The following is a 27,022-nucleotide window of genomic DNA, read 5'->3' as shown; positions in this document are numbered from 1 at the left end:
CTTTTTGTTTTGTGTTTTGTATTTTTTCAAAAGACGTATTTTATTTATTTGAAAGCAGAATGACAGAGAGAGAGAGAGAGAGAGAGAGAGAGAGAGAAAGAGAGAGAAAATCTTCTATCCTCTGGTTCACTCCCCAAATGTCTGCAACTGCCAGAACTCGTCTAGGCCAAAGCCAGGAGCCTGGAACTCCACTGGGATCTTCCAAATGGGTGACAGGACCCCAGTCCTTGGGCCGTCCTCTGCTGCTTTACCAGGCCCATTAGCAGGGAGCTGGATCAGAAGCAGAGCAACTGGGACTCAAACTGGCACTCTGATGACCTGCTGTACCACAATTCTGGCCTCTGTTTTGTGTCTTTTTTTTGATCCCTATTCTTCCTTTGCTACTTTCTTTTACACAAGTGAATCTGAAAAAAAAAAAATTATTTGAGAAGCTGAGAGACACACACGGAGACAGACATCTGTTTACTCCCCAGTATTTGCAACGGTTGGGGTTGGGCACAGCTGAAGTTGGGAGCCAGGAACTCAATCCAGGTCTCATGTCAGTGACAGGGACTCAATCACTTGAGCCATCATTGTTGTCTCCCAGAGACCACATTGATGGGAAACTGACATCAGGAGTTGGAGCTGGAAATCAAACTGAAGTCCTATGATGTGGGATGCAGGTGTCTTAACCATTATGATCAGTGCTAACCCCAAGAACTCCTATTGCTGGTTTGAATGAGTAAAGCTTTTTTGCAAAGCTATAGCTGTGTATAATAAACAAAATCCACAACTTTTTGTTTTATATCATTTAGAGCACAATCAGGCAGACCGTTTGCAAAATGTTTGTATCTTAAAGTCACAAAATTATTTGACATAATTTAGATTAATTTGAATATTTAGTAATTAATCTTATTAATAACTCAAGGACTATTAATTAAAAATTAATTTCAAGGGTTTGAAACTGTTTGAAACACTTTCTAAAAAGTGGCATAGTGGGGCTGATGCTGTGACGTGGTGGGTAAAGCCACCACCTGCAGTGCCAAAATCCCATATGGGCGCCTGTTCGAGTCCCTGCTGGTCCACGTCCAATCCAGCTCTCTGCTATGGCCTGGGAAAGCAGTAGAAGATGGCCCAAGCCCTTGGCCCCTACATCCATGTGGGAGACCCGGAGGAAGCTCCTGGCTCCTGGCTTTGGATCGGCACAGCTTTGGCTGTTGCAGCCAATTGGGGAGTGAACCAGTGGTTGGAAGACCTCTCTGCCTCTTCTTCTCTCTCTGTGACTCTGACTTTCAAATAAATAAATTGATAAAAAAAAAAAAAAAAAAAAAACAACAACGCGGCATAGCAGGATCTGGCACTGTGGCATAGCAGGTAAATCTGCCACCTGTGACATCAGCATCCCACATGGGCACCAATTTATGCCGTGGCTGCTCCTCTTCTGATCCAGCTTCCTGCTAACACACCTAGGAAAGCAGCAGAAGATGGCCCAAGTGATTGGGCCGCTGCACCAACATGGGAGAGCCGGATGAAGCTCCTGGCTCCTGGCATTGACCCGGCCCAGTCCCTGCTGTTGCTGCCATTTGGGGAGTGAACCAGAAGATGGAAGAGCTCTCACTCTCTGTCTCTCCCTCTTTTCCTCTGTAATTCTGACTTTCAAATAAATAAATCTATTTTAAAGTGGCACAACAGCAAAAGTTTGTCTTGTGTAGACTTCAATATTAGGTCCATCAGTCAGCTTAGTGCAACTTTTGTCTTCCTTTGTTTTATCAAAATGTAATCTGACAATATAGCATAGAAGTTTGTTTTCCAGAAGGTCAGACAGGACCAGAACAGAACTGGATCATCATTCCAGCTAAACTTATTGACAAAAGTATTCAGCGGGGGCCTGCACTGTGGTGTAGTAGGCTAAGCCTCCACCTGCATCCCATATGGGCACTGGTTCGTGTCCCAGCAAAGCTCCTGGTTCCTGTCTTTGGTCTGGCTTAGCCCTGGCCATTGTGGGCATCTACAGAGTGAACCAGCAGATGGTTCTCTCTGTGTCTCCCCACCCTCCCACCCCTGCCTCTGTAATTCTGCCTTTCAAATAAGTAAAAATAAATCTTTACAAAAATAAAAAATAAAAATATTCAGTTGTATGGCCATGCCCATTTTGTGAAGCTTACGTATAAATAATATTGTGTGTATATATAAATAATATGTGAGTAGGTAATATGCATACTTATAAAAGTAGAGAAGAAAGTGGAGTTCTTTGGAATTCTCACCTCTGTATTATTTCATCTTCACATGGATCACAGTTATATAAAAGTCAATCCTCAGCATAAGAAAAACAGATCCGACAACATCCTAGTTCAGGAGTAATTTGCTCTGTACATTCTTTACCTGTTAGAACTCCTTGGCCTTTTTTTTTTTTTTTTTTTTTTTTTACAGGCAGAGTGGACAGTGAGAGAGAGACAGAGAGAAAGGTCTTCTTTTTTTCCGTTGGTTCACCCCCTCAATGGCCGCTGCAGCTGGCACACTGCACTGATCTGAAGCCAGGAGCCAGGTGCTTATCCTGGTCTCCCATGGGGTGCAGGGCCCAAGCACTTGGACCATCCTCCACTGTACTCCCGGGCCACAGCAGAGAACTGGACTGGAAGAGGAGCAACCCGGACAGAATCCGGCGCCCCCACAGGGACTAGAACCCAGTGTGCCAGCGCCACAGGCAGATTAGCCTGTTGAGCCGCAGCGCCGCTTGGCCTGTCTTTGACAGGTGGCTATGACCATCTCTATCTCCTGAAGAGGTGTTAGAGCTTTTTACTCTCCAGCTTCTCCTTCATCTTGTTTATGTATGTATGTATGCTTTTAATGTTAGATCATTATGAGAAAGAAATATGTTTGGAGTCATCAAATTGTAATTCTCCATGTTATACTACCTATTTTTGGGGGGGGAGGGGGAAATACAATATATGGATTTGATAGAAATTTTATATGGAGTTTGAGATTGAGAAAGGGGTGAAGGTCTGGAATTTGAGAGCCCAAAGTGGTAGATCCCGCTTTCTGCATTATACATGGGTCAAGATTAATGGAACCAGGTAAGTTACTCTGCAGGTGATTGAGAAGGGTGGGAAATTTAGAGACTGAAATGGATCTCTGAGCAGGCAATTAAGCCTCTGAGTGATTGAGAAGATAAATACTAGGACAAAATCCATTCTAACAACCGATTCCGTTATGTAAAACACACCTACAGTATTTGAAATGCAACCAAGTCTGTTTTCTATGAAGGCAAGTATAAACCAACTTAATTTTAGACCTGCCTCCAGCCCCAGATTATGTTTGGTGAGAAGACAAAGAGCTGTACAGCATGAATGCACAAGGGATCAGTGGAGCTAAGAAGGCTCCTTGCCAGGGAAGTTTGGCAAAGAACTCTAAGAGGAAGGGGAAATTTCCCTGCGAATCAACTTTGGCTCTCTGGAATAGAGAACATGGAGAGAGAGGGACTAAGGAAAGCCAGCCCTATTCTACTTGTTGATACCTTAACAAGCTGTTGATTTTTGAAAGGGGATAAAGGAGCAAAGTGTGGGTAGCATTCTGTTCCCTTGAGTCAATCCTAATGAAGTGGGAGGTTCTTGAAGAAATTAATTTCCATTTAAATTCATGCATGACCCTCTTCCAGAAACCTCCAAGTGTTTTGAAATTTTTGTTGAGAGTTTCAAATGATCCAGCAATAATAAGGTCTTTTTTGACAGGTTCCATTTCTTTGGGTCTAAGTTTTATGTTGAAGGCCTGATTTAAGCCGTAGAAATTTTCTCAAAATTGGAACAACTGATTATGTTCTCTTCTGTTTACTAATTTAATACGGAAACATAAATCATGATTCTCATATTCCCAAAGCAATCAAGCTTTTAATCGCACTCTGCTCACTGGATTCTTGTAGGAGCCGATGCCAAATTTCCTGGCAACTACACAGTGGTTGATTCCAGGGCTTTTCTGACTTAAAGACACAGTGGAGCTACTCAACAGAGAATAGAAACCTGCCCCTCCACTGCAGCTTCTGAGCTTAACAAGAGGTGACAGAAGCGATGAAATGGGTGGGTTTTACCAGGGCATTGCAGAACAAAACAAAAAGGGTCCATGCTCCGCTCTAACTGCCCCTTCCCCTCCCCCACAAAAAAAATGCTTTTGAAAAGAATGACTCCATTTTCTCATCAGGAATGACTTTAATTCTTTTCCTGTGGTCACCTTTTGAGGATCTGTGGGCAGATTTTCAGTTTTGCGTCGTACGTGCACAAAGGCCACGCTATGTCGTAGGGCCCATTGATGGGGAAATTACCCACAGCCAAGCCGCTTCACAGGAATTAAAGGAAGTCACTTCAATTATTTGTCCTCATTCAGTGTCTGTCTCCCCTCAGGAGAAGAAAACGGATATGATTCATAACATCTGAGTTTAATTCCTTTATTTTCTCCTGACCATTTTGGTGCTACCCAAGTCACCCTTCCTCAAGTTATGCGACTTTGTGATTAAAATGAAGCGACATGAGGCTGGACAGACTAGTTTCTCTCATGCTATGTGACATTATATTCTTCTAGCCCCAAAAGAAAATCCTGAATGTGACTCCTTTTTGTTTTTGTTTTTGTTTTTGTTTTTGTTTTTTTTTGACACTGAAAACATCATGTGAAATTTCTGTGGCCTTTCCCTACCACTGCTGTTGATTACTAGGCATCTTGACTTCCTGAAATTTTACTGACTAGGCTGGAGTACTTTAAAATTACATTTGTAATTCGATTTTACTTTTTGTCATTATTTGTATTTTCTGTGTAATTTATATCCTTGAGGATTTTTTGTATGTTTGTTCTCCAAATAGATCTAGTGCCAACCTTAGGTCTTATGTGCTATCCACTCTTTCAGAATCCCACAACAGCCAGGGCTTGGGTGAGCTAAAGCCGGGTGCCAGGAGCTCAATCCAGGTCTCCTATGAGGGTTGCAGGGACTCAATAGGAGTCCCTTGACCCATCACTGCTGCCTCCAAAGGCTGCATTAAAAGGAAGCTTGAGTTGGGAATCAGAGCCAGGTATCAAACCGAGGCACTTGAATACAGGACATCTTAACTGGCATCATAAATGTGAGTGCAGACACTTACCCTGCTGTCTTTGTAAATGGTTCCAGTACAAAACTGACAGGAGGACCCTGAAATCATAGGCTTATTGCCTCTACTCCTGCTTTTCTCCATTATAAGTGACATTTTTTTTCTTTCCCTATCTTAAAATTAAAGGCATTTTCTCTGGCTTAAGTTTTTTTTGTTTTGTTTTGTTTTTTTTTTTAAGATTTATCTATTTATTTGAAAGTCAGAGTTACAGAGAGAGAGAGGTCTTCCATCTGATGGTACACTCCCCAGTTGGCTGCAAAGGCCGGAGATGCACTGATCAAAGCCAGGAGCCAGGAGCTTCTTCCGGGTCTCCCAGGCAGGTGCAAGGGCCCAAGGACTTGGGCCATCTTCTACTGCTTTCCCAAGGCCATAGCAGACAGGTTTTGAACTGGCGCCTGTATACAATGCTGGTGCTTCAGGCCAGGGCGTTAACCTGCTGTACAGCACCGGCCCTTTTTTTTTTTTTTTTTTTTTTTAAGAAGATTTATTTATTTTACTTGAATGGCAGAATGGCAGAAAGACAGGGAAGGAGAGACAGAGAGAAAGAAAGAGAGATCTTCCATCCACTAGTTCACTCCCCAAATAACTTCAACAGCAGCACTGGGCCAGGCTGTATCCAGGAGCTAGGAATTCCAGCAAGGTCTCCCATGTGGGTGGCAGGGGTCCAAGTATTTGGGCCATCCACCTCTGCTTTCCCACGCACATTAGCAGCGAGCTGGATCAGAAGTGGAGCAGTTGGAACTCCAACTGGCACTCAATATGATAAGCTGACATCACAGATGGCAGTTTAATCCCCTGTACCACAAAACTGGTCCCCTGACGTTTTTACAATAGTGTTGCATTCTTGTAATTTTCTGCCTTAAAAAAAAACACACGAGATCTTAGGTACTATAAAAAATACATTTTAAATTTTATATATATCATGTTTTATTAAATATTTCTGAATTAACTGTTTCATTAATTAAATTATATTTATATTTTATATCTCCTTTATTCCAAAAGTCATTTAAGGCAGCTTACATTGAAGTCATTTATGATATATCCAGTATAATATCTAAAATGGAAGAGACAGATAGGAAATGCTAGTGTTAGCAAGAATATAGAGCAAATGGAATAAATTGTTGGAGTATTAATTGCTATGATCACTCTGGAAAACTGATTGTATCTGCTAAGCTGAACATAATATATCCAGGAGTAGCAATTCCACCCCAAGGTATTTACTGGCTGGATGTGTATGCATAAGTTTACCAAAAGACATGTACAAGAATGTTCATGATAGCACTATTCACAGTAGCCCTAAAATGCAGACTACATACTCATTGTGGACTGAAACTGTGTTGTGTCTCCCCCAGATTCTAACCTCTAACGTTACTGTACTTGGAATCAGAGCCTTGTAGAATTAAAGCTACAAGAGTTCTGCAGAATGAGCCCTGGTCCAGTCAGACTGGTGTCCCTGTAAGAAGAGGAAATTTGGCAGTTAGGTGTCAGTGCGCAACAGGTTAAACTGACTCTTGGGTTGCCCGCAGCTCGCTGGAGAGCCTGAGATCAGGTCCCATTTCCACTTCCCACCCAGCTTCCTGCTAATGCACCTGGGAGGCATTGGATGATGCATGACGGCCCAGGTTCTGGGGTTCCTGCCACACACATGGGAGACCCTGATGGAGTTCCTGGCTCCTGGCTTCAGCCTGGCCCAACCCCAGCTATTGTAGGCATTTGGGGAATGAACCAGTAGATGGAAGATCTCTCTCTCTCTCTCTTTCTCTTTGCCACTCTTTCAAGCAAACTTAAAAGAAAGAGAGAGAGGAAGAAGAAATTTAGGCACAGACATGGATGTACTGAGTGGAAAGACCACATGAGGATGAGGTGAGAAGTCAGCTGTCTACAAGCCAAGGAGAGAGGCCTCCAGTGAAACTTTGGCCTTGGACTTCCAACCTCCAGAACTGTGAGACAATACACTTCTATTGTTTAAGTCACAAGTTATGGTGTCTTGTATGGCTCGCTTTAGCTGATGGAGACACTCCTCAACGGTAAAATAAGACACCGTGGTATTTTCTTGTAATAGAACATAGTATAGCAACAAAAATTACTTCTACATATATTGGTAAAGATGCATTTTATAAGCATACTATTGGGTGAAAGAAGGCAGACACATGTTAATAAGGGAATTGTACTTCTCTAAAGCAGCGTGAAACCTACATTCAACCTGAAAATGATTTAGAACAAACTCTTAATGATTTGACCAATGTCAGTGCAAGATGAAAACATTTTCCCACTTTTAGTATCTCTGGGGAGTTTGGAACCATTAAGATTCCCCCCCAAGTTTCCAGCTGTGTGGTTGCCTCCAGCTCACCTCTGGTTCTTCATGACAGAGGGTTGCAGGTTTTCTATTGACCTGTTGGTTGTCCTGAGCAGTAGCAACTGTACTGGCCTCAGCCTGAGAGCTTGTAAACTGGGAAACACCCCATGGTTTTTGCTTCTCCCAAGTGTCAACTGTCCTCCAGAATCTACCTGTTTCTGTTCACTGTCCACTGCCTTCAGATGCATGTTCTGTATTTTGTCCAGAGCCTATAGCTGTTATCAGCAGGGGGGCCATTGCTTGGTCCTACTACAAGCAGAATTCTTCTCCCTTGTTCTCATGGATTACACCTTCCAGTATCTTCTTGAGACATGGAGAATATATTTTGTGAGAACTCATATGTCCAATAATGTCTTTATTTTATTTGATTAATAGCTGAGGCTTGGATAGTTTGACAATAATATTTCCTAAGAATATTTTAGATGCCATATCATTGCCTTCAAGTTTTCATCATTGCTGTCGCAATGTTTGGCTTGAGTCAGTTTCTTGATCTTTTATATTTGACTTGTTTTATCATCTTGAAGTTATTAGGATATTATCTCTTTGTTCCTAGGTGTCGCTCCCCCTCTTCGTGGAGGAACGACACAGGACCCTGCGCTGTTCTTTCGTCTGCTCGGCCCTCCCCGGGTTTGCTGCTGGTTCTTCCCGGGTTGGCTACTGTCCCTTCCACCTCCGTGGAAGGGCGGTTCCCCCTGGCCACTTTCCCCACTTCCGCAGGGGGAACGGCACACCGCCGGCCGGCTCTCTCGGGGGCTGCTCAGATGTTCCTCAGGTGTTCCTGGTGCATGTTGTCTCTCTCCTCCTTTATAGTCCTCTTCCGCCAATCCCAACTCGGCTGCCCACATGCCAAGTATGCTGCTCTCCTCCAATCAGGAGCAGGTCCTACAGTTTATTGGTTGAACTGGAGGCAGCTGTGTAGAAGCTGTTTCTCCCTTCTCAGCGCCATATTGTGGGAGAGCAGATGCATAGAATAAGTCTTAATTCCAGTAACTTAGTCTAGTCCGAGTTGCTCCCCACACTAGGTTCAAGAGATTGCACGATAGTATGCCTTGGAATGAATTTTCCCCCTGTTCTTTGTGTTGGGTTTTCATTGGACTCTGCCATTTTTTTTTAAGATTTATATTTGTTTGAAAGGCTGAGTTACAGAGAGGCAGAAAGAGAGAGAGAGAGAGAGAGAGAGAGAGAGAAAGAGAAAGTCTACCATCTGCTGGTTCATTCCCCAAATGACCACAATGGCCAGAGCTGGGTCAATATGAAGCCAGGAGCCTGGAGCTTCTTCTGGGTCTCCTACATGGATGCCATTCTACTTGGGCCATCTTCTACTGCTTTCCAGGCCATAGCAGAGAGCTGGGTCAGATGTGGAGCAGCTGGATCAGAAGTGGACTAAAACTTGCACCCACATGGGATGCCAGCACTGCAGACGGTGGCTTTACCTGCTATGCCACAATGCTGGCCCTTGACCCCCACCATTTTTGAAAGTCAACATCTTCAGTTTTAGGAAATTTGACTAATCATTCATTCATTCATTCATTTGAGAAGCAGAGAGACAGAGAGTGAGCTCCCATCTGCTGCTTCACTCGCCAAATGCCTACAATGGCCAAAGTCCAGAGCCAGGAACTCAATCCAGGTCTCCCACATGAGTGACAAGAACCCAACTACTTGAATCATCATAACTGCCTCCTCAGTTTTTTTTTAGCTGGGAGCTGGAAGGAAGAGCTGGAGCTGGGCATTGAACCCAGGCATCCTGATGGGGGTGTGGGCATCCTAATCGGCATCTTAAGCACGAGGCCAAACACTCTTCCCTAATTGTTGTTGTTTTAATTCTTTCCTTCTTTTCTTTCCTCATATTCTTTGGAATGCCTACTGATATGATATTGAATCTTCTGGGTTGATCTAATTTTATTTTCTATCTCCCATCTTTTTGTCTTTCTGCTCTATTTTCTAAAAGATGACCTTAAAATTTTTTCCTGGTGCTTTTCCTAAAGTTTTGACTTAGCAGCCATACTTAGAGCTATTTTTTATGCCCTAGTTGTTCTTTGGGGTTGAAGCATCCTTCTTACAATCCCTTCTTATCTCTAAGCATGTGGAGTATACTCTTTCCCTTTTGCTCCTTGTTTTTTCTTTGCTTCCTCCAATTTCCTTTTTTCAATTTCCTTCATTTGGCCTTTGACTGTTATCCTATAGGTTTCTCTTAAGTCCCTGCAGATAACTTGGTTCTCCATTCACACTTAACAATGAGGCATCAAAAGGTGGGTGTTGTAGCACCATGGGTTACACCACCACATGAGTTACCTGCACCCCATATTGAAGTGCCTAGTTCGAGTCCTGATTCCTCTGCTTCCAGTCCAATCTCCTGCTAATGTGTACTCTGGATCCAAGCAGAAGATGGCTTAAGCATTTGGGTCCCTGCCAACTGTGTGGAAGACCCAGATGGAGTTCTTGGCTCCTGGCTCCTGGCTCCTGGCTTCAGCCTGGCCCAACCTCGGCTGTTGCAAGCACTTGAGGAATAAATCAGAGGATGGATGATCTCTCTCTCCTTGTCTGTCTCTCTTTCTCTCTCCTTCACTCTCCTTTCAAGGATAAAAAAAAATCTTTGGAAAAAGCAAATGAGGCATTAAAAAGCCAACTTTGCATTCTGTGTGCACCCACAGAGTTTCATTGACTGCTGGGTATCTGCAGTGGGGTAGGATGGCCAGTCAGGGTTTTCACTGGAGAACTTCAGATGTCGGTGAATACAAGTCTTTTCTTTCAGTATTTTCTAGAGCTAAGCCTTTCTGTGTGCTTCTTGGGATAGAAGCTTTGTTGGTAGGGATCTGGAAGCTAAAGATACGCAGGCTACTTATTTCACTGTGTAATGTTGGTACAATCTCTGGGTGGTACCTCTCCCCCTTTCTTCATTGTTAAAACTACCTCAGCTGGTAAAAGTTCCTGCTAGAGTGAAGGGGTGGGGAGTGGCGGTCTGGCTGTCCAGGTAGAGGGAGGGAGTCTAAGAGTTGCTATTGCCTCGTTTGCAAGCAGTGCCCCTGCTCACAGCCTGAGCCTCACCTATATGTTGAATGCATTATGTAGTGCCAAGCCTTCGGAGGAGCCTTTGGTGGGAACTGGCTAGCTTCACTGTGCCTCACCTCCCACCCTGTGGCTTCTCAGGAAAGAAGTGCCAGTCTCTGCTGCTTCTGGGCCCCCTTGACGTTTTCAAGTGATTCTTGAGCAGTGGTTGAATTTCTACTACCCACACTGGAGATTGGGAACGGGTTTCTGACTCCTGGCTTTAGCCAGTCCAGACCCAGCCATTGCAGGCATTTGGGAGTGAACCAGCATAAAGGATCTCTCTCTCTGTGTCTCTCAAATAAATGCATCTTTTTAAAAATTACGGAAAAAAGTTACCACTGCATTCCCAGTTTGGTATTTCTTTCTATATTTTATTTACAATACTTTGTTATACAGGAAATTTACATTTCCTTGTTTTCAAATAAGAAATTCTCTGAGTTTTCTCTTATACACAAAGTTGGTTAATAACAATCTAAATGGTAAGGTAGGGGTAGTATAGGTCAACTGTTATATAATAGTTGTTGAATAGTGACAGCTTTTGTTATTCTCTGTGTGACACATTTAAATGGTTCAGAGTCAGTTACAATTTTTACCAGGATTGCAAAACACTCAAAGATGTTTAAATTATATATTAAATTAGATAATAAATAAAACTCTGAATCTTTTCAAAATTCATTTTATTATTTTAAAGGCAGAGTGACACAGAGAGAGGGAAGACAGAGATTTTCCATGCACTGGTTCACTCCCCAAATGGCCACAATGGCCAAGGCTGGGCTGAGCTGATGCCAGGAGCTCCAACCAAGTCTCCCACATGGGTAGCGAAGTCCCAAGCACTTGGACTATCATCTGCTGCCTTCCCAGGCACATTAATGGGAAGCTGAATCGGAAGCAGAGCAGCCAGGATTTGAACCGGTGCTCCCATATGGGATGCTGGCATCACAGGCAGCAGCTTAATCCACTGCACAACAGTGTTTTGGCCCCTCAACTTTGAATCTAATATAGACAGGCAAATTTTAATTTTCTCCTTACTTTTATATTTCTCATCCTCAAAAAATTTTTAATGAGCTTTGATGCTTCTTCTTAAGTTGGAAAACCTAAAATCTGCGAAGACTAGTGTTTCCTTACAAGTTATTTGGTAAGGGATTACTAATATATTCATTTTGTTAAGGATCTCTTGCACAGCATCCTTGTTTTATTTCAATCTAGATACATCTTTTAAAAATACCAGGTACACACTAACCCATCTTGCTTTTAAAACTATATGACAGTCCCTGTCCCCCAAGAGGTTGATAGAACTTACTCCCCAAGGTCAGGTGCAAGTTGGCTTAGATAGAGAACAGTCCTAAATAAAATAAAGTCCTTTTATGAACTGTTATTTTATATCTTTGACATTTTTTATTTTGTGTTTTGTAGCTTCTGAGTAACTTTTTATGAGATTATAATAGAATTCTTGTAAGATACTATCGTAATAAAAGTAATTTTATGATTTCACATATAATTTTACTATATGTGAAATCACATACAATAATTTCACAAATGACTTAATAGAAAATGTGACCTGACTAGAATCTGGGTGAACCACATTTTAATAACGTATTTTACCAGAACACAGAATAAAAAAGAAATCAACACTGAGGAAATTGGTAAGCAATGGCTTATTTTGGAGATTTGATGGTCTCTGTCTTGGTTATTTCACAATCTGGTTCTCTCTACATGTTGAGTAACCTGCCAATGCTAAGGAGAGGCTAACTTTCTAGAAGGCACCAAACATCTGGGTGGCTAGTGTTATCCTCTCTTTCTGTATCTCTGAAAATAGCTCACTCTCCAGTTGTGCTGTGTACAACAGCTTTGCAAGGTGGAGACAGTTCCAAGTGAACTCTTAAGAATGATGTGCTGGGGCTGGTGCTGTGGCCTAGTGCGGAAAGCCGCCACCTGCAGTGCTGGCATCCCACATGGGCTCTGGTTCAAGGATCGGCTGCTCCACTTCCAATCCACCTCTCTGCTATGTCCAGGGAAAGCAGTAGAAGATGGCCCAGGTCCTTGGGCCCCTGCACCCATGTGGGAGACCAGGAAGAAGTTTCTGGCTCCTTGCTTCAGATCGGCACAGCTCCAACCATTTTCTCTCTCTCTCTCTCTCTCTCTCTCTCTCTCTCTCTCTCTCTCTCTCTCTCTTTCTCTCTGCCTCTCCTTCTCTCTCTGTGTAACTCTTTCAAATAAATAAGCAAATCTTAAAAAGATAAAAAAAAAAAAAACGATGTGCTTTGCATGGCTTTGACATTGGCTTGTGTGATTTCTTTCTTTCCTAGAAGTATTTTTCCCCATCATCACTCTTTGTGTGGTGTCATTTTATTATTTTTATATGGCTCTATTACAATGTCATATAAGGCTTTATGGAAGCCAAACTGCATTTCCTCTAAAAAACTTAACCATTGCAGAAGATATATTTTAGAATTCTTTGAGGTGGAGTGGTTACCACTTGGAATGTGACGATTCCAAACTCTTCACAATGACTATATAATTTGTTAAGAAATTGATGTTTGTGTTTTATGTTAAATGCCAGCCACCTGATGATCATCTCGAGGGAGAATGGTTTTATTGAGTTTAAGCTCAATCTGAAGAAAGGATAATCTGTCATATTAATTTTCAGTAAGACTTTATTAAGATAGATGTTCAGAATTGAGTTTAATTGCTTCTACAACCAGATAAGAATGACTTCTGTGTCAAAATTAAGCATATTGGCAGGTCATCCTGTATAAGTTTGTTTCTAGAATTGAAGTAAACTTGGATTTTCACTTGAAGGTTTTTTAAACAGCATTCGTTTCTCCTGCCAGTTATTTGCTTTTATGGACTGTTAGTTTATCAGCCCCTCTTTTAAAAAAAAAAAAAAAAAGTGAGAGGAAAAAAGGCCACAGAATTATCACATTTATATATGTGAGTTTCCTAAGCCATATGGTGATTTCTAATTAGAATACAAAAGATTGTGTGCTGAGACCAACTTCATAGTAACTGCAGCAGTGGGCGTCACAGACGGAGTTTCTTGAATTTCCAACAAGGACACTTTTGAGAGAAACTGTGGGGTCTGTAATTGTCCTTATAGAAGTCTGAAAAAGTTACTGACGTGCAGATCCAGTGGGTATTTTGAAGCTCGTGATTTAATTCTGGATGCTTAATCCTCTCAGTCAGTAGCTTGACTTGATTTTTTTTAAAGCAGCTTCAATATTTAATTTCATGTGCACCCTCTCAGTGGAGATTTCAAAGGCTACTTTGCTGGATGCTTGACTGCCTTGTCTATTTGCTCTTGTTTTGCATGCGAGAGAGAGCCAGAAGCTTTCTTCTCATTGTGTACACATAGTATTAATGGATTTACTCTGCCTGTATCGTCTCATTACTGGAAACAGCTAGAAGCACAGAAGTCTTTCAGTGTATGCAAATAAGGCCGAATCATCTACCTGAGAGTTAATATTCCCTGCTTTTAAGTGTATTCTAAATCTAATGTTTGTATTTAGAGCATAACATCCTGTTCTCTTCTTCTTCTTCTTTTTTTTTTTTTTATGGGCGAAAAGCTAAGCAGGCTCAGGCAGCTGTTTGATGTTGGCTTCAAGTGTTATTAATTTCATATTCTATTATTCTTTTCACTGTAGCACAAGTGAAGCTGATGTGGAGGCTGTCGTGGATAAGTTGTTTGATGAGCTGGCTCAGAAACAAAATGATTGTACGTAAGTTAATTTCTCTTGAAAGAGAATACATTTAGAACACAATGCCCAATCTCCACTGACCAATTAATAAGTTCCATTGCTGTATATGGGTTGATGCCACGCTCAAGTGGCAGTCATTGTATCAGCATTTTGTCTAATTTATGTGTTGAATCATGTGCTATTATTCATCAAGCTATGCATTTCCTATCTGTAAGAGATGAATTTTATAGTAATTATCCAGACAAGATTGAGTCTTTGTTCATGTTCCCATAGTAACTAGACCAAGGATTCTAAAAGTGCAAGGCAGAGAGCTGTGGCTGAATAAAGCCTGTGGAACCATTGCCGACTGCACATTTGAAGAGCTGTGTGAGAGAGTAAGTATCCAGGCACATCCCGACTCATTGGCCTTTTCACATGTTAAAATACTTCATGTTTCCTCTCTGCCTGTTTCAGATTTTCAAATAATACTCACAAAGACAGAACTGATTTAAAAGTCTCATTAAGGGAAATATCCCAAAGGGAAATACTCATCTATATTTGCCATGTGCTTTTTATAGACATTGGCACAAAATCTGCACTTAGAGGAGCTCAAAAAACAAAATTAAAAATGCAGAGAGAACTGTCAACTGTTGCTGGAAGCAGAAGTAAAATCCATTTGAGGGGTGTTTTGTAAAAGTGAAAAATAAGGTATAGTTAAGAAATTGAGACAAAGTTAGTAAACAGTGGAAAAGAAGACGAAATAATGCTGCTGTAATCCTGGGAAGCATGACAGAAAGAATTTCCAGTCGTTATCCTCACTGCCCATCTACTGTTGCCATGACATCTGACCCACAAGTATTTGGGCCAGGGTCCAAGGAAGTGCATTTCCACAGCCTTGAAATCTGTATTATATAATAAATATTATATTCAAGAGAGGGAAATTATATATATATATATATAAAAGTATATATATATATATACACACACACATGCATACACATATTCACGCAAATGAGAAAGACCTTAATTGCAGATTCATTGTCAATATGAGTTCTGTCCTTTTAAAGCTCTGTAATTCTCAGTACTCGATGGATATTCAACATATTTGTTGATTATAAATCTTGAGAAGAACAAATCCAAGGTAGACATAACCTTAATCAGGATTCTTTGATTGACATGTGTAAGTGACCATTCCAGCTGGCCTCTTTATTTATCTCGATTTTTAGGTAACCAAAGAAAAGTGGTTTTTCAGGGGGAGGGAAGAAAAGTTTTTGTGTGTACCCGCCAGCTGTTTTAACAGTACTTTCCATAAAAGCTAATGACTTAATCACTTCTAACTAGTGTGCATTTGTAGCTCTTAGACCAGAGATGAACCCAATTAGTTAGCCCTTCAGACCCAACCCGGCTTAGCAACCGCAAGGCGCATCTGTCAGTGATCCTGTCCCAGGTGGGGCAGACCCTGTGTTTTTCCACTGAGGTAATCTCATGATCTCATGGAGGGCCTGGAAACCTGGGGCCTTTTTTTTTTTTTTTTTTTTTAATTTATTTGACAGGTAGAGTTATAGATGGTGAGAGAGAGAGATAAAAAGAAAGGTCTTCCCTCCGTTGGTTCACTCCCCAAATGGCCGCTACGGCTGGCGCTGTGCCGATCCGAAACCAAGAGCCAGATGCTTCTTCCTGGTCTCCCATGCGGGTGCAGGGACCCAAACACTTGGGCCATCCTCCACTGCCTTCCCCGGCCATAGCAAAGAGCTGGACTGGAAGAGGAGCAACTGGGACTAGAACCGGTGCCCACATGGGATGCCAGCGCTGCAGGCGGAGGATTAACCAAGTGAGCCATGGCACCAGCCCCCAACCTGGTGTCTTAGACAGAAGTTTATTATGGCTTCCACTTAGTTTTTAATTACTTGGCCTGTGAACTAAACTTAAGCAGACTCTTCTTCACCAGAAAAACAAAGTTCCTTCTTCCACAGAAGGGCAGCCCTGGGTGGAAAGGGGAAGGAAGGGCCTGTCAGTCCTGCGGGACCATCAGAGGACCAGCCCGTGGAGCGGCCTGTCAGTCCTGCGGGACCATCAGAGGACCAGCCCGTGGAGCGGCTACCGAGTGAGCCCTCTGTTTCTCTCCTGTGCTCCTTATTTCGGGAGACTCAGTACCCAGAAGAGACCCAGTGGAAGAATCATCAGAGTCTCTGTACTGCAGGGGGGTTAGGGAGAAGAAGGCTGATTGAGTCTGTATCTTGATGAAAATAACAGTTACAGAAATAAGTCACTTTTTCTTCTTATTTGAAAAAAATGTGGAACCAGGAGCTAAACTCAAAATAAACAATGTGCAAATTTCTTTTTATCTTTGCATTACTTTGTTGATGAAATTCTAGGATGATGAAATATTACATCCTTCACAAGCTGGTTGTTCAGTCACATAGGACATGATTTTTGCAAAACTATTTAAGGACTTTATCACTTTTTTAAACTTATGAATACTTCAGTTATTTTCTTTGAAAAAATTTTAGAAGTTTAATTAATTTATTTGAATGGCAGAAAGAAAGAGGGGGAGAGAGGGCTCTTCCATCTGCTGGTTCACTCTCTACTCTCTTAGCTGGGGCTGGCTGGGCCAGGCTGAAGGCAGGACCCAGGCATCAGGACCTCCCACATGGGTGACAGAGGCCTTAGTACTTAGGCCATCTTCTGTTACTTTCCCAGGCACATTAACAGGGAGCTGGATCAGAAGTAGAGTAGCCGGGACTCGAACAGTGCTCATAGGGGATGCTGGCATTGAGGTGGTGGATTAACCTGCTTAGCCACATCGCTGGTCCCTCTTTGAAATTTTTTGTGGTGTAATTATCCTTGATTTTTCTTCTTCAAGTTGGGCAGATACTCATTTGTCAGTGGTGTGTATGAGGTGTATGATAAAGGCTTGTGTGTACATTGTGTGTACTACATCAGACAAGCTCTGATTGATTAGCAAGATGTTAACATGGTTGAGGTTAGGCCCTAGAATTAAGGGTTAAGTATTTTAAGTGGGCAGTGCACTTGTGACTGTTTTCTTGCTGTGGTGATTTTTGCATTTCTTTGCATTCTTATGACTGGCAATTCAAATGTTGAATACTTACATGAAGAGGATCCTTGAAATCATTCAAGTTCAGATACAGCCTCAAACTCTTAATTAGTTATAATATTCTTATGGGCCAGGCTAAATAATTGCCCAAAACTGTTCAATAAATTAAAAATCACATCTAACCCCAGGTAAGGAAGCACACAACTGGTGCATAGGAGAGAGTCTCAGCTTTGGATATAGCCTCACTAGCTTTCTGGGAGATTCTGGGAACCCAAGTCCTACCCAACCACAGCTACTGATGCCATCCTGAAAAGAAAAAAAAAAAAAAAAAAAAAAAGAACTTAGGCAAGGAATAAGTGGGTTGATCACCCCTGGGGTGATTTTTGAGCCGTAGCCCCTTCCAAGTAAAAAATAATGTATGATATGTTATATAGAAATTTATCTGTGAGTGTCTAAATAGGTAAAAGGAGGGTTCAACTGGAAGCCCTTAACATTTACCTCTAAGTAATATAAAAAGGACCGGGGCATTCTGCTCTTCACATACCTCTTCTCTGCTTGATCCAAGCATAGTTCTTCAGGTCTGGATTCCTGCAGGCTGATAATATCTAGCTTCTTGGTATCTTCAGCATTCTCTTTCTTTGCAAATCTATTCAATGCTGCCATGCTAAGAGGAGCATCCTGATAGTAGCTGCCTAATCCTACTAGCCAACATAACCATGCCTCAGGCATAATTCTAAGCACTTTCTATGTTGTAGCTTATTTAATACTTATAATATGTAGGCACTGGTATTGTCCTCATTTCATAGGGGAGAAGTTAGAACACCAGGATGTTAAATTACTTTCCCAAGGCCACACAGCTGGTACATGACAGAACCAGTACTTGAACTCCTTAGTTAGTCTGAGCATCAGATTTTGCACTGTTAATCACGACTTTATATCTGAAAGTGTTCTGGACCCATAATCAGATACTTTGTGAATTCTCGCATCCGAGGTTTTTAAAAAGTCATTTATTTATTTGAGGGTCAGAAAGCTGGAGAAAGAGTGACAGAGGGAGAGAGTTGGTTCCCATCCACTGGTTCACTCCCCAAATGCCTGCAATGGCTAGAGCAGGGCTGGATCTGGGCTGGGGCCAAAGCCCAGAGCTAGGTACTCCATCCAGATCTTCCTTGTGAGTGGCAGAAATGCCTTACCTGAGCCATCACCACTGCCGCCCAGGAAGCTGTAGTTAGGAGTCAGAGCTGGGAACTGAATATAGGTGTACCAGTGTGGATGGTGCAATGCGGGCAACTTAAACGTTGGGCTACATGCCTGTTCCTGAGCCGAGCTTTGAGACTCTCATGGAGCGTGAAGCTGGCTGGGAAACAGATGTCCTCCGCTCCTGGGAGCCCCCTGTGTTCTGAGAAGGTTACTACGGAAGAGTCCAACTCGCGTGCCTTGACATACCCACTGGGAAAGAGTAGTGCTGCTCACCCTTCTGTCCTCCTGAAGGCCGAACAGGGCCTGTACCTGCACACCAGCAGCCACAGACCTTGTGCCTCATCCCCTACCCTTTAGTAAAAATATTACTACTGCCTCTCCCTGCCATCGCACTGAAAGGGTTGGGAGGCGCTGCGCTAGAGAACTGTGTGAGTAAAGGAGAAGTGTGGGTGACCTCTGTCCCCTGCCCTCCCCTCCTATCAGGTGTGTCCATGGTGAAGGCCAGCAGAGCAGATTCCTGTCTGCGCACGTGAACTGGGATTCGGGTGTCCATTTCCTCCCTGATGCAGTTACCTGGTTTAATCAGAGCGTATAGGAGACGTCAACATTGCGGTTATTGATCGACTGTTCTTAAAGTGTGGCTCAATTTCCTCTTAGAGGTCCCTGAAGCCCTCTTGGGGGTCCTTAAGCTCTAACCTCTTCATTACTCTACCAGGACACTTTTGGATTTTTTATCTATCTATCTATCTATCTATTTTTACTAGGGTGACATTTCCATAAATGCTGCAGAAGCAAATGGCAGGCTTGTAGCATGAATGAAGATGGTAGCCTCAAACCATATTATGTTCTCTACTGCCCATGTACTCACAGAAATAAAGAAGGAAAAAAAAAAAAAGAAATCCAATTCATTTTAGAATATTCTTTAAGAAACACTCAAAATTATTTGCTTTGTTAAATCTCAATGGAGAAAACACGTGTTTTTTAATCTTCTCTGTGATAAAATGGAAAGCACATGTGATCAGACGCTCCTGTACTCCAAGGGTGGCGGTCATTCTGAGAGCAGTGTGCAGCTCTGTGAGTTGCGAGCTGAACTAGCCACCTCCAGCCAGCCTTTCTCCACAGCTCGCCGTTCTGGCTCGCGACGCTGATGGACAGGCACACTGTGGCTGCTCAGGCTTGGCAGAGGTTTTCTCACAATGTTTGACAGATATCTGCTTAAACATGAACAAACTGAGACTGTCATTTCCAGGAAAACAACTGACAGCATCTGTTGCCAGTGATACAGTTTGAACAAACAAGGGAAAATTAGAATTTTGGAAAACTCGTTTCTGCCATCGTGAGCTTCACAGCTTCCCAATTCTTAGACTTTTTTTTTTCTTCTGGTGAGATGGGTGGTGATGTTAACAAATTCAGTGTTTTGATAATTGTATAATTAAATGTGTCAGTGTTTGGAAGATCTATGTAATTCATAGAATGGATTTTCTAATAACCAGTGCCTGTTTTTACAGAAGTCATACATAACAATAGATCCATTTAAAGTACAAGAAACACTAATGCATTTTAAAATAATAGAATTCCAAAAGGATACTGATGGTTTCAGACCCTACATTGCCACTGACATTTTAAAACCTACTTCTTGTTAAATTAAAAAAATTGATATATTCTATTTTTGTAACAGTTTTGAGATATTACAAAGTTTCTATATCTGAGTACTCCCTAATCTAGTTTTTCCTATTAGCATCTTACATTAGTGTGGTACATTTGTTAGAATTAATGAACTAATATTGATAATTTATTACTAACTAGAGTGCAATTTCACCAGAATTTCCTCATTTGTTTAAAGATTTATTTTATTTTTTTGATAGGTGCTCTCTTGGAGGGGTGGGGAGACAGAGAAAGAGATCTTCCATCTGCTGGTTCATTCCCCAAATGGCTGCAATGGCCAGGGCTAGACCAGGCTGAAAGCAGGAGCCAGAACTCCATCAGGATTTCCCACATGAGTGGCAGGGGTGCAAGTATTTGGGCCATTTCTGCTGCTTTCCTAGGGGCATTAGCAGGGAGCTGGATCAGAAGTGTTACAGCTAGGTTTTGAACTGGCGCTCTGATGGTTTAAGCCAGTGGTGGCTTAACCCACTGTACCAAAACGCTGGTCCTAAGTTTCCTTAATTTGTGGCCTAATGTCCTTTTTCTGTTCCAGGATCCCATCTGGGATCCCACATTATCCTTATTCATTTTCCTTATTCTGCCGGTTCATCCTCCAAGTGCCCTCAATGGCTGGAGCTGGAATTGGGCCAGGGCTGAAACCAGGAACCAGGAGCTCAATCCAGAGTGCCAACAGGGACCAAACCACCCTTGTTGCCTTACAGGGAATGCATTAGCAGGAAGCTGGAGTCAGGAGCTAACACAAGGACTTGAACCCAGTCACTCCAGTGTGCAGTATGGATCTCAACCAGAGGCTGAACCACTAGGCCAAAAGCCTGCCCCCATAGTTATCATTGGTTTTGATAGTTTCTCAGACTTTTCTTGTTTTTCATGATCTTAGAAGTTCTAAGGAATACTAAGAGGCAGAGTTACAGACAGTGAGAGGGAAACAGAGAGAGAGGTCTTCCATTCACTTGTTTACTCCCCAAATGGCCACAATGGCTAGAGCCAAGCTGATTCAAAGTCAGGGGCCAGGAGCTTCCTCTGGGTCTCCCACATGATGGTGCAGGAGCCCAGGGACTTGGGCCATCTTCTACTGCTTTCCCAGGCCATAGCAGGTTTTTTTGTACATTTTCCTTTAACGGGAATTTGTCTGATTTTTCCCCCCATGAGAAGACTGGCTTAAGGGAATAGCCCACAGAGGTCAAGTGCAATTTTCATGTCACATGCAGATTCAGCATGTCTTGTGTCTGGTCACTGTTGATGTTAGCCTTCATGACACTTGCCTCAGGTAGTGGTTGTCAGGTGGTTCCACCCCAAAAGTTACTCTTCCTCACGCCCTTTCCACATTGTTCTCTTTGGAAGGAACTTCTTGTGAAGTTTTCATGTTGCATCAGAAAATATCCTCCATTATCAGCCTATTAAAATATTTGTCTCTTTTCTGGCTACATATCTGCGTAAGGCCAGGTTTTCTTATGGATTTTGACTAAAACAAGTCAATTGCAAAAGACTGAAAGTAGAGGAGGCTGGCACTGTGGTGTAGTCAGTAAAGCCTCCACCTGCAGTGCCGGCATCCCATATTGGTGCTGGTTTGAGTCCCGGCTGCCCCACTTCCAATCCAGCTCTCTACTATGGCCTGAGAAAGCAGTAGAAGATGGCCCAAGTCCTCGGGTCCGTGCACCCGCATGGGAGACCCAGAAGAAGCTCCTGGCCCCTGACTTTGAATCGGCTTGGCTCCAGCCATTGTGGCCATTTGGGGAGTAAACAGGTGGATGGAAGACCTCTCTCTGTCTCCCTCTCACTGTCTGTAACTCTGCCTCTAAAATAAATGAGTAAATAAATCTTTTTTAATAAGAGATTGAATGTAGAAGCAGAGAAGAGAATCCAGCTATTTTCTATTAAGCTAGGCCTTCAAGCCCGATTTACAAAAATGTAAAAAAAAAATGCCACCCTTCATACAAATTATTTTCATTTAGAAAATATTGTTATGTTTTCATAAAAATGTTATTCATATTAGTTGGTGGGTTTGATGTAATGGTTATTTCAATATTAAATGAATTAATACTTGTAAATACTTTTAAATTTTCTCAGTTTTAACTTCTACTACAGTAAACATTGAGAGATAACCCATATAAACAAAAACTCTTTGGGTTCCTCAATAATTTTTTAGAACATAAAAGAGGGGCCGGCACTGTGGCGCAGTAGGTTAATCCTCCGCCTGTAGCACTGGCATCCCATATGGGCACCAGTTCTAGTCCTGGCTGCTCCTCTTCCAATCCAACTCTCTGCTGTAGCCTGGGAAAGCAGTAGAAGATGGCCCAAGTCCTTGGGCCCCTGCACCAACGTGGGAGACCAGGAAGAAGCACCTGGCTCCTGGCTTCGAATTGATGCAGCTCCCACCGTTGTGGCCACTGGGGAGTGAACCAATGGACAGAGACCTTTCTCTGTTTCTCCCTCTCACTGTTTGTAACTCTACTTCTCAGATAAATAAATGAAATCTTTTTTAAAAAAAGAACATGAAAGAGTTCTAAAACCCAAAAGTTTGAGAACCATTTGCTTAAGAGTTAAACTTTCTTTTTTAAAAAAGATTTTATTTATTTATTTGAAAGGCAAAGTTACATAGAGGCAGAGGCAGAGAGAGAGAGAGAGAAAGAGAGAGAAGTCTTCCATCTGCTTGTTCACTCCCCAGATGGCTACAAAGTCCAGAGTTGGGCCAATCCAAAGCCAGGAGCCAGGAGCTTCTTCCAAGTCTCCCATGTGGGTTCAGGGGTCCATGGGCTTTGCCCATCTTCTATTGCTTTCCCAGGCCATAGCAGAGAGCTGGATTAGAAGTAGAGCAGCCGGGTCTCAAACCGGTGCCCATATGGGCTTCTGGTACTGTAGGCAGCAGCTTTACCTGCTATGCCACAGCGTCCCCACCCAAGAATGAATTTTTTTTAAGATTTATTTTATTTGAAAGCTAGAATTGGGGGGGGGGGGACAGAAAGAGAGATATTCCATCCGCTGGTTCACTCCCCAAATGGCCACAACTCCTGGAGCTGGGCCAATCCAAAGCCAGGAGCCAGGAGCTTCTTCTGGGTCTCCCACATGGATGCAGGGGCTCAAGCACTTGGACCATCTTCTGTTGCTTTCCCAGGCACATTAGCAAGCAACTGGATCAGAAGTGGAGCTGATGCCCATATGGGATGCCAGTGCAGAGGGGTTAGCTTTACCTGCTACACTACAGCCGCTGTCCCTGAGGGTTAAACTTTTGTGGACCAAAAATGAAAGAATTTTATTCAAAGAAAGCGAGCCAAAGCTGAATTCTAAAGACTTAATGAGTAAGTCTATAGTAAGACTATACCTGAATTTTCCTTATTGAGAAATATAATTTTTACACCTGCAGAAAATTGTTTCTTCTATCAATAACAAGAGCAGTATGTTATTTATGTCTTAAAAATAATGACAGGTGGCCAGGTGTGTTTGTAAAAAGTCTAGGCAGAAAAATCTATCAGTTGATGCATATGCATGGATGTACACATTGCTCACTATCAACTTCTTGTTTGTCAGCTCACTGCTTTGGTTCTTGGTACTTAAGGAATGGAGGGCAGGCACTGTGTGTATTGGCTTTTGTCTGCCTGTTTATCTTGGCTATTCCATATGCTATGTTCTTAGACTTACAACTGCACCAATTGTAAGTCTTCCTGAAGAGTTGTGAAATGACGTTTCCCTTCTCGGCCTCTCTTTTTTAAATGCTTTGGTTTTATTCCAAATGAAACCACTGGTTGGGGACTCCTTCTGGTTTTTGTCCTGTGCTTGGTACGCTGTCAGTAAATCCTTAAGGATGAATAGCTTTTATCTATACTCTTTGGCCAAGAGTCAAGGCTGATGGTATTTGGATGCCAACAGTGGTGATTAGCATCAGGGAATAAGGACATTAATCACCAGAGCAGTGGCAGCCCAGGAATCTTCCTGGCCCTTTCCTATCCCAGCAGCCAAACCATTCTTGTAGCATTGCTGATCTGTGTATGCTCATTTCCCACAGGTGCTGACTTCTGGCAATCGCATGGCCAAATAAGGCAGCCAGCCCAGATAAAGCATAGGTGATGGGTAGGGCAGAAGTGAGATTGCAAAAACGCTTAGCAGAGAATGCATCAGATTCTTTGTAGGGAGGCATATGAATCCAGTGTTGCAAGTGAGCCCACATCTTTTGCCCTCTACAGTTCTCTGCACACATTCCTAGCCAACCCTTAAGATAAAGACCCACAGTTTTGGTGTTGGCAGGTGTCTTGAGAGTTATCTAAGCATCCAACTAACACTGAATCCTCCGTACAAAACCCTGTTCCTCCATTTGCCTTACAATGTCAATTTGGGTAATGCAGTTAAATGTGTGATAAAGAATGTAGAAAATACTCAGGTGTAAAATTTCACTAGGCAGATAGATACCTGGACCTAGCCTATTTCATATGGGTCCTCATAATTATAAAGAAAGTTTTTGGAATAAAATCTTATAATTAGTCTATACCAAATTTGATTTTCAAAGGTTAGGATGTGTACAAGTACTTCTTGCTTACGTTTATTTTATTACTTTGCAATTTTGCTCATAAAAGTCTTCCAGTCCAGCTCCCTATTAATGCACTGGGGAGGCAGTGGAAGATGGACCAAGTCCTTGAGTCTGCCACCCACATGGGACACCCAGATGGGGTCCTTGTCTCCTGCCTTCAGCCTGGCCCAGACCTGGCTGTTGTGATCATTTGGGGAGTAAACCATCAAATGGAAGATCTCTATCTCTCTCTCTTTCTCCATTCTCTGTCACTCTGCCTTTCAAATAAATCTTAGAAGAGCAGAGCAGAGCTGGGGATGGAGCAGGTAAAGAGGAATCAGGAGTAAAGGAAAAACTGGGTCACAAGAACATCTTCCTACTCTCTATAGCAGGTTTTGTCTGACGGGACAAATAGTGAAACTGACAGTCCTGCCCCACTTCTTTTCCCAGTCTGAGGCAAGAAGAGCTTCTCATGGGGGCAGTGTGTTAGGACGCTGCCTGCCCTGCTGGCATCCCTTATGGGTGCCATTTGGAGTCTGGCTGCTCCACTTCCAATCCAGCTCCCTGCTAGTGGCCCGGGAAAAGCAGTGGAAGATGGCCCTACATGCTGAGGCCCCTGCTACCCATACAGGAGACCTGAAGAAGCTCTTGGCTCCTGACTTTGGCCTGGCCTAGATTTGGACATTGGGGCCATTTGGGGAGTGAACCAGCAGATGGAAGATGACTCTCTGTCGCTCTCTATCTGTCTCCCCCAGCCCACACACTGTCTGTAATTCTACCAAATAAATAAATCTTAAAAGAAAAAAATCACTTCTCAGCTGCTGCTGCTTATTGGCTGTAGGTTGTAAACTCCGTGAGCCATGGGCTTCTGAACCTCAGCTGCCTGCAGCTTCTGTAGGGAGAAAAGCAGCTTTCGTTTCCTATGAAAACATTTACCTTCTGCTGTTAACTGAGGTGGGTTAAAGGGATGCCCAGTCCCTGTAATTGGTTGGAAGTACCCTGGGTTCCAAGAGAGTAAAGAAAACAGTAAGTATGGAGTAAGTCAGTGTGCCCAGAGCTGTACACGTCCTTTATTTTTTTTTTAAGATTTATTTATTTATTCCAAAGGCAGAGCACCAAAGAGAGAGAGGATGACAAGGGAAGGGGATAAGTGGGGAGGAAGAAGGGGGAGAGGTTGTGGGGAGGGCTAGGAGGAAGAGGGATGGGGAAGAGGGAGAGGGAAGCCTTTCATCTGCCGGTTCACTCCCTAAATGCCCAAAAGGATCCAGGAACTCCATCCGGGTCTCCCATGTGGTGGCAGGGACTCAAGGACTCTGGCCATCTTCCACTGCTTTCCCAGGCACATTAGCTGGAAGCTGGATTGGAAGCAAAGTAGCTGTGATTCAAATCAGCACTGTGATTTGGGATGCCAGCGTTGCAAGCAGTGGCTTGGCCTAGTGTGCCACAACACCCACCCCAAGCTGTACACTTCCAATCCGTTCTCTGTCTCAGAACTAAAATTACTTTGAGGATCATATCTAGTAGTAGACACAAATCTGCATTTTAAGCTCACTTCTACTCAAGGAAAAAGTATAACAAACTCATTTAATATTTGTTTCAGTCTTTGGAGGGTATGTCATTTACTTGCTGAGACGATGATGTGTGAAGTAAAATATTTTAAGTTATCATTAAGTTTTTTTGTTTTTTTATTTTGAAAGGCAGAGTTACAGAGAGTGAGAGACAGAGAGAGAGAGAGAGAGAGAGTGAGAGAAAGATTTTCATCCACTGGTTCACTCTCCAAATGGACACAACAGTCAGGATTAGGCTAGGCTGAAACCAGGAGCCAGGAGCTTCCTCTGGGTCTCCCACATGGATGTTAGGGCCCCAAATGCTTGGCCATCCTTTGCTGCTTTTCCCAGGCACATTAGTAGGGAGTTGGATCAGAAATGGAGCATCTAGGACTCAAACTGGTGCCCTTATGGAATGCTGGCACTGCAAGCCAAGGCTTACCCTGCTATGCCACAGGCTAGCCCTATCATTAAGTTTTTAAAAATAGAATTTAATGTGAGAGTAAATTATTTCATTTGGCTTATAATGGTGAATGTACAAGAGTGCTGAAGGAGAAGACCTGTACGACGAACTGATTGGTAGAATGCTGAAAAAAAAATCTAAGTCGACCAATTATGATCATAAAACATTTTAGAAATATTTATTGAATTTTTAAAATAGTTTTAATGCTGATGGATTTTTAAATGCTTATCTATCCACTGGCGTGGTTTTTCTTTTTCTTTTTAACTTATTTAATAAATATAAATTTTGAAAGTACAACTTTTGGATAATAGCAGTTTTCCCCCATAACCACCCTCCCACCCACAAACCATCCCATCTCCTACTCCCTCTCCCATCCCATTCTTCATTAAGATTCATTTTTAATTATTTTTATAT

The 27,022-nt window shown here is 42.6% G+C and overlaps 1 protein-coding gene across 6 annotated transcripts in view; it reads left to right on the top strand.

Moving 5' to 3' along the window:
- Positions 1-27,022, top strand: part of AFG1L (AFG1 like ATPase) — a 195,382-nt gene that overhangs the window by 138,008 nt on the left and 30,352 nt on the right. For 4 of the 6 annotated variants that reach the window (XM_070073732.2, XM_070073733.2, XM_089333866.1 and 1 more), the window contains 2 exons: positions 14,151-14,221; positions 14,478-14,578. In XM_070073732.2, the coding sequence (XP_069929833.2) occupies positions 14,151-14,221; positions 14,478-14,578 (172 nt within the window). Of the gene's footprint in view, positions 1-14,150; positions 14,222-14,477; positions 14,579-15,736; positions 15,764-16,156; positions 16,528-27,022 lie in introns of those variants that run through there. The other 2 variants (XM_089333862.1, XM_089333863.1) reach the window with 2 other exon arrangements.

The sequence above is a fragment of the Oryctolagus cuniculus genome, chromosome 5, assembly GCF_051225735.1.
Source record: "Oryctolagus cuniculus isolate XC-2025 breed Fujian yellow rabbit chromosome 5, ASM5122573v1, whole genome shotgun sequence".
Lineage (NCBI taxonomy): Eukaryota > Metazoa > Chordata > Mammalia > Lagomorpha > Leporidae > Oryctolagus > Oryctolagus cuniculus.
The sequence above is the reverse complement of the archived record's forward strand: the minus strand, read 5'-3'. Positions and strand labels throughout refer to the sequence as shown.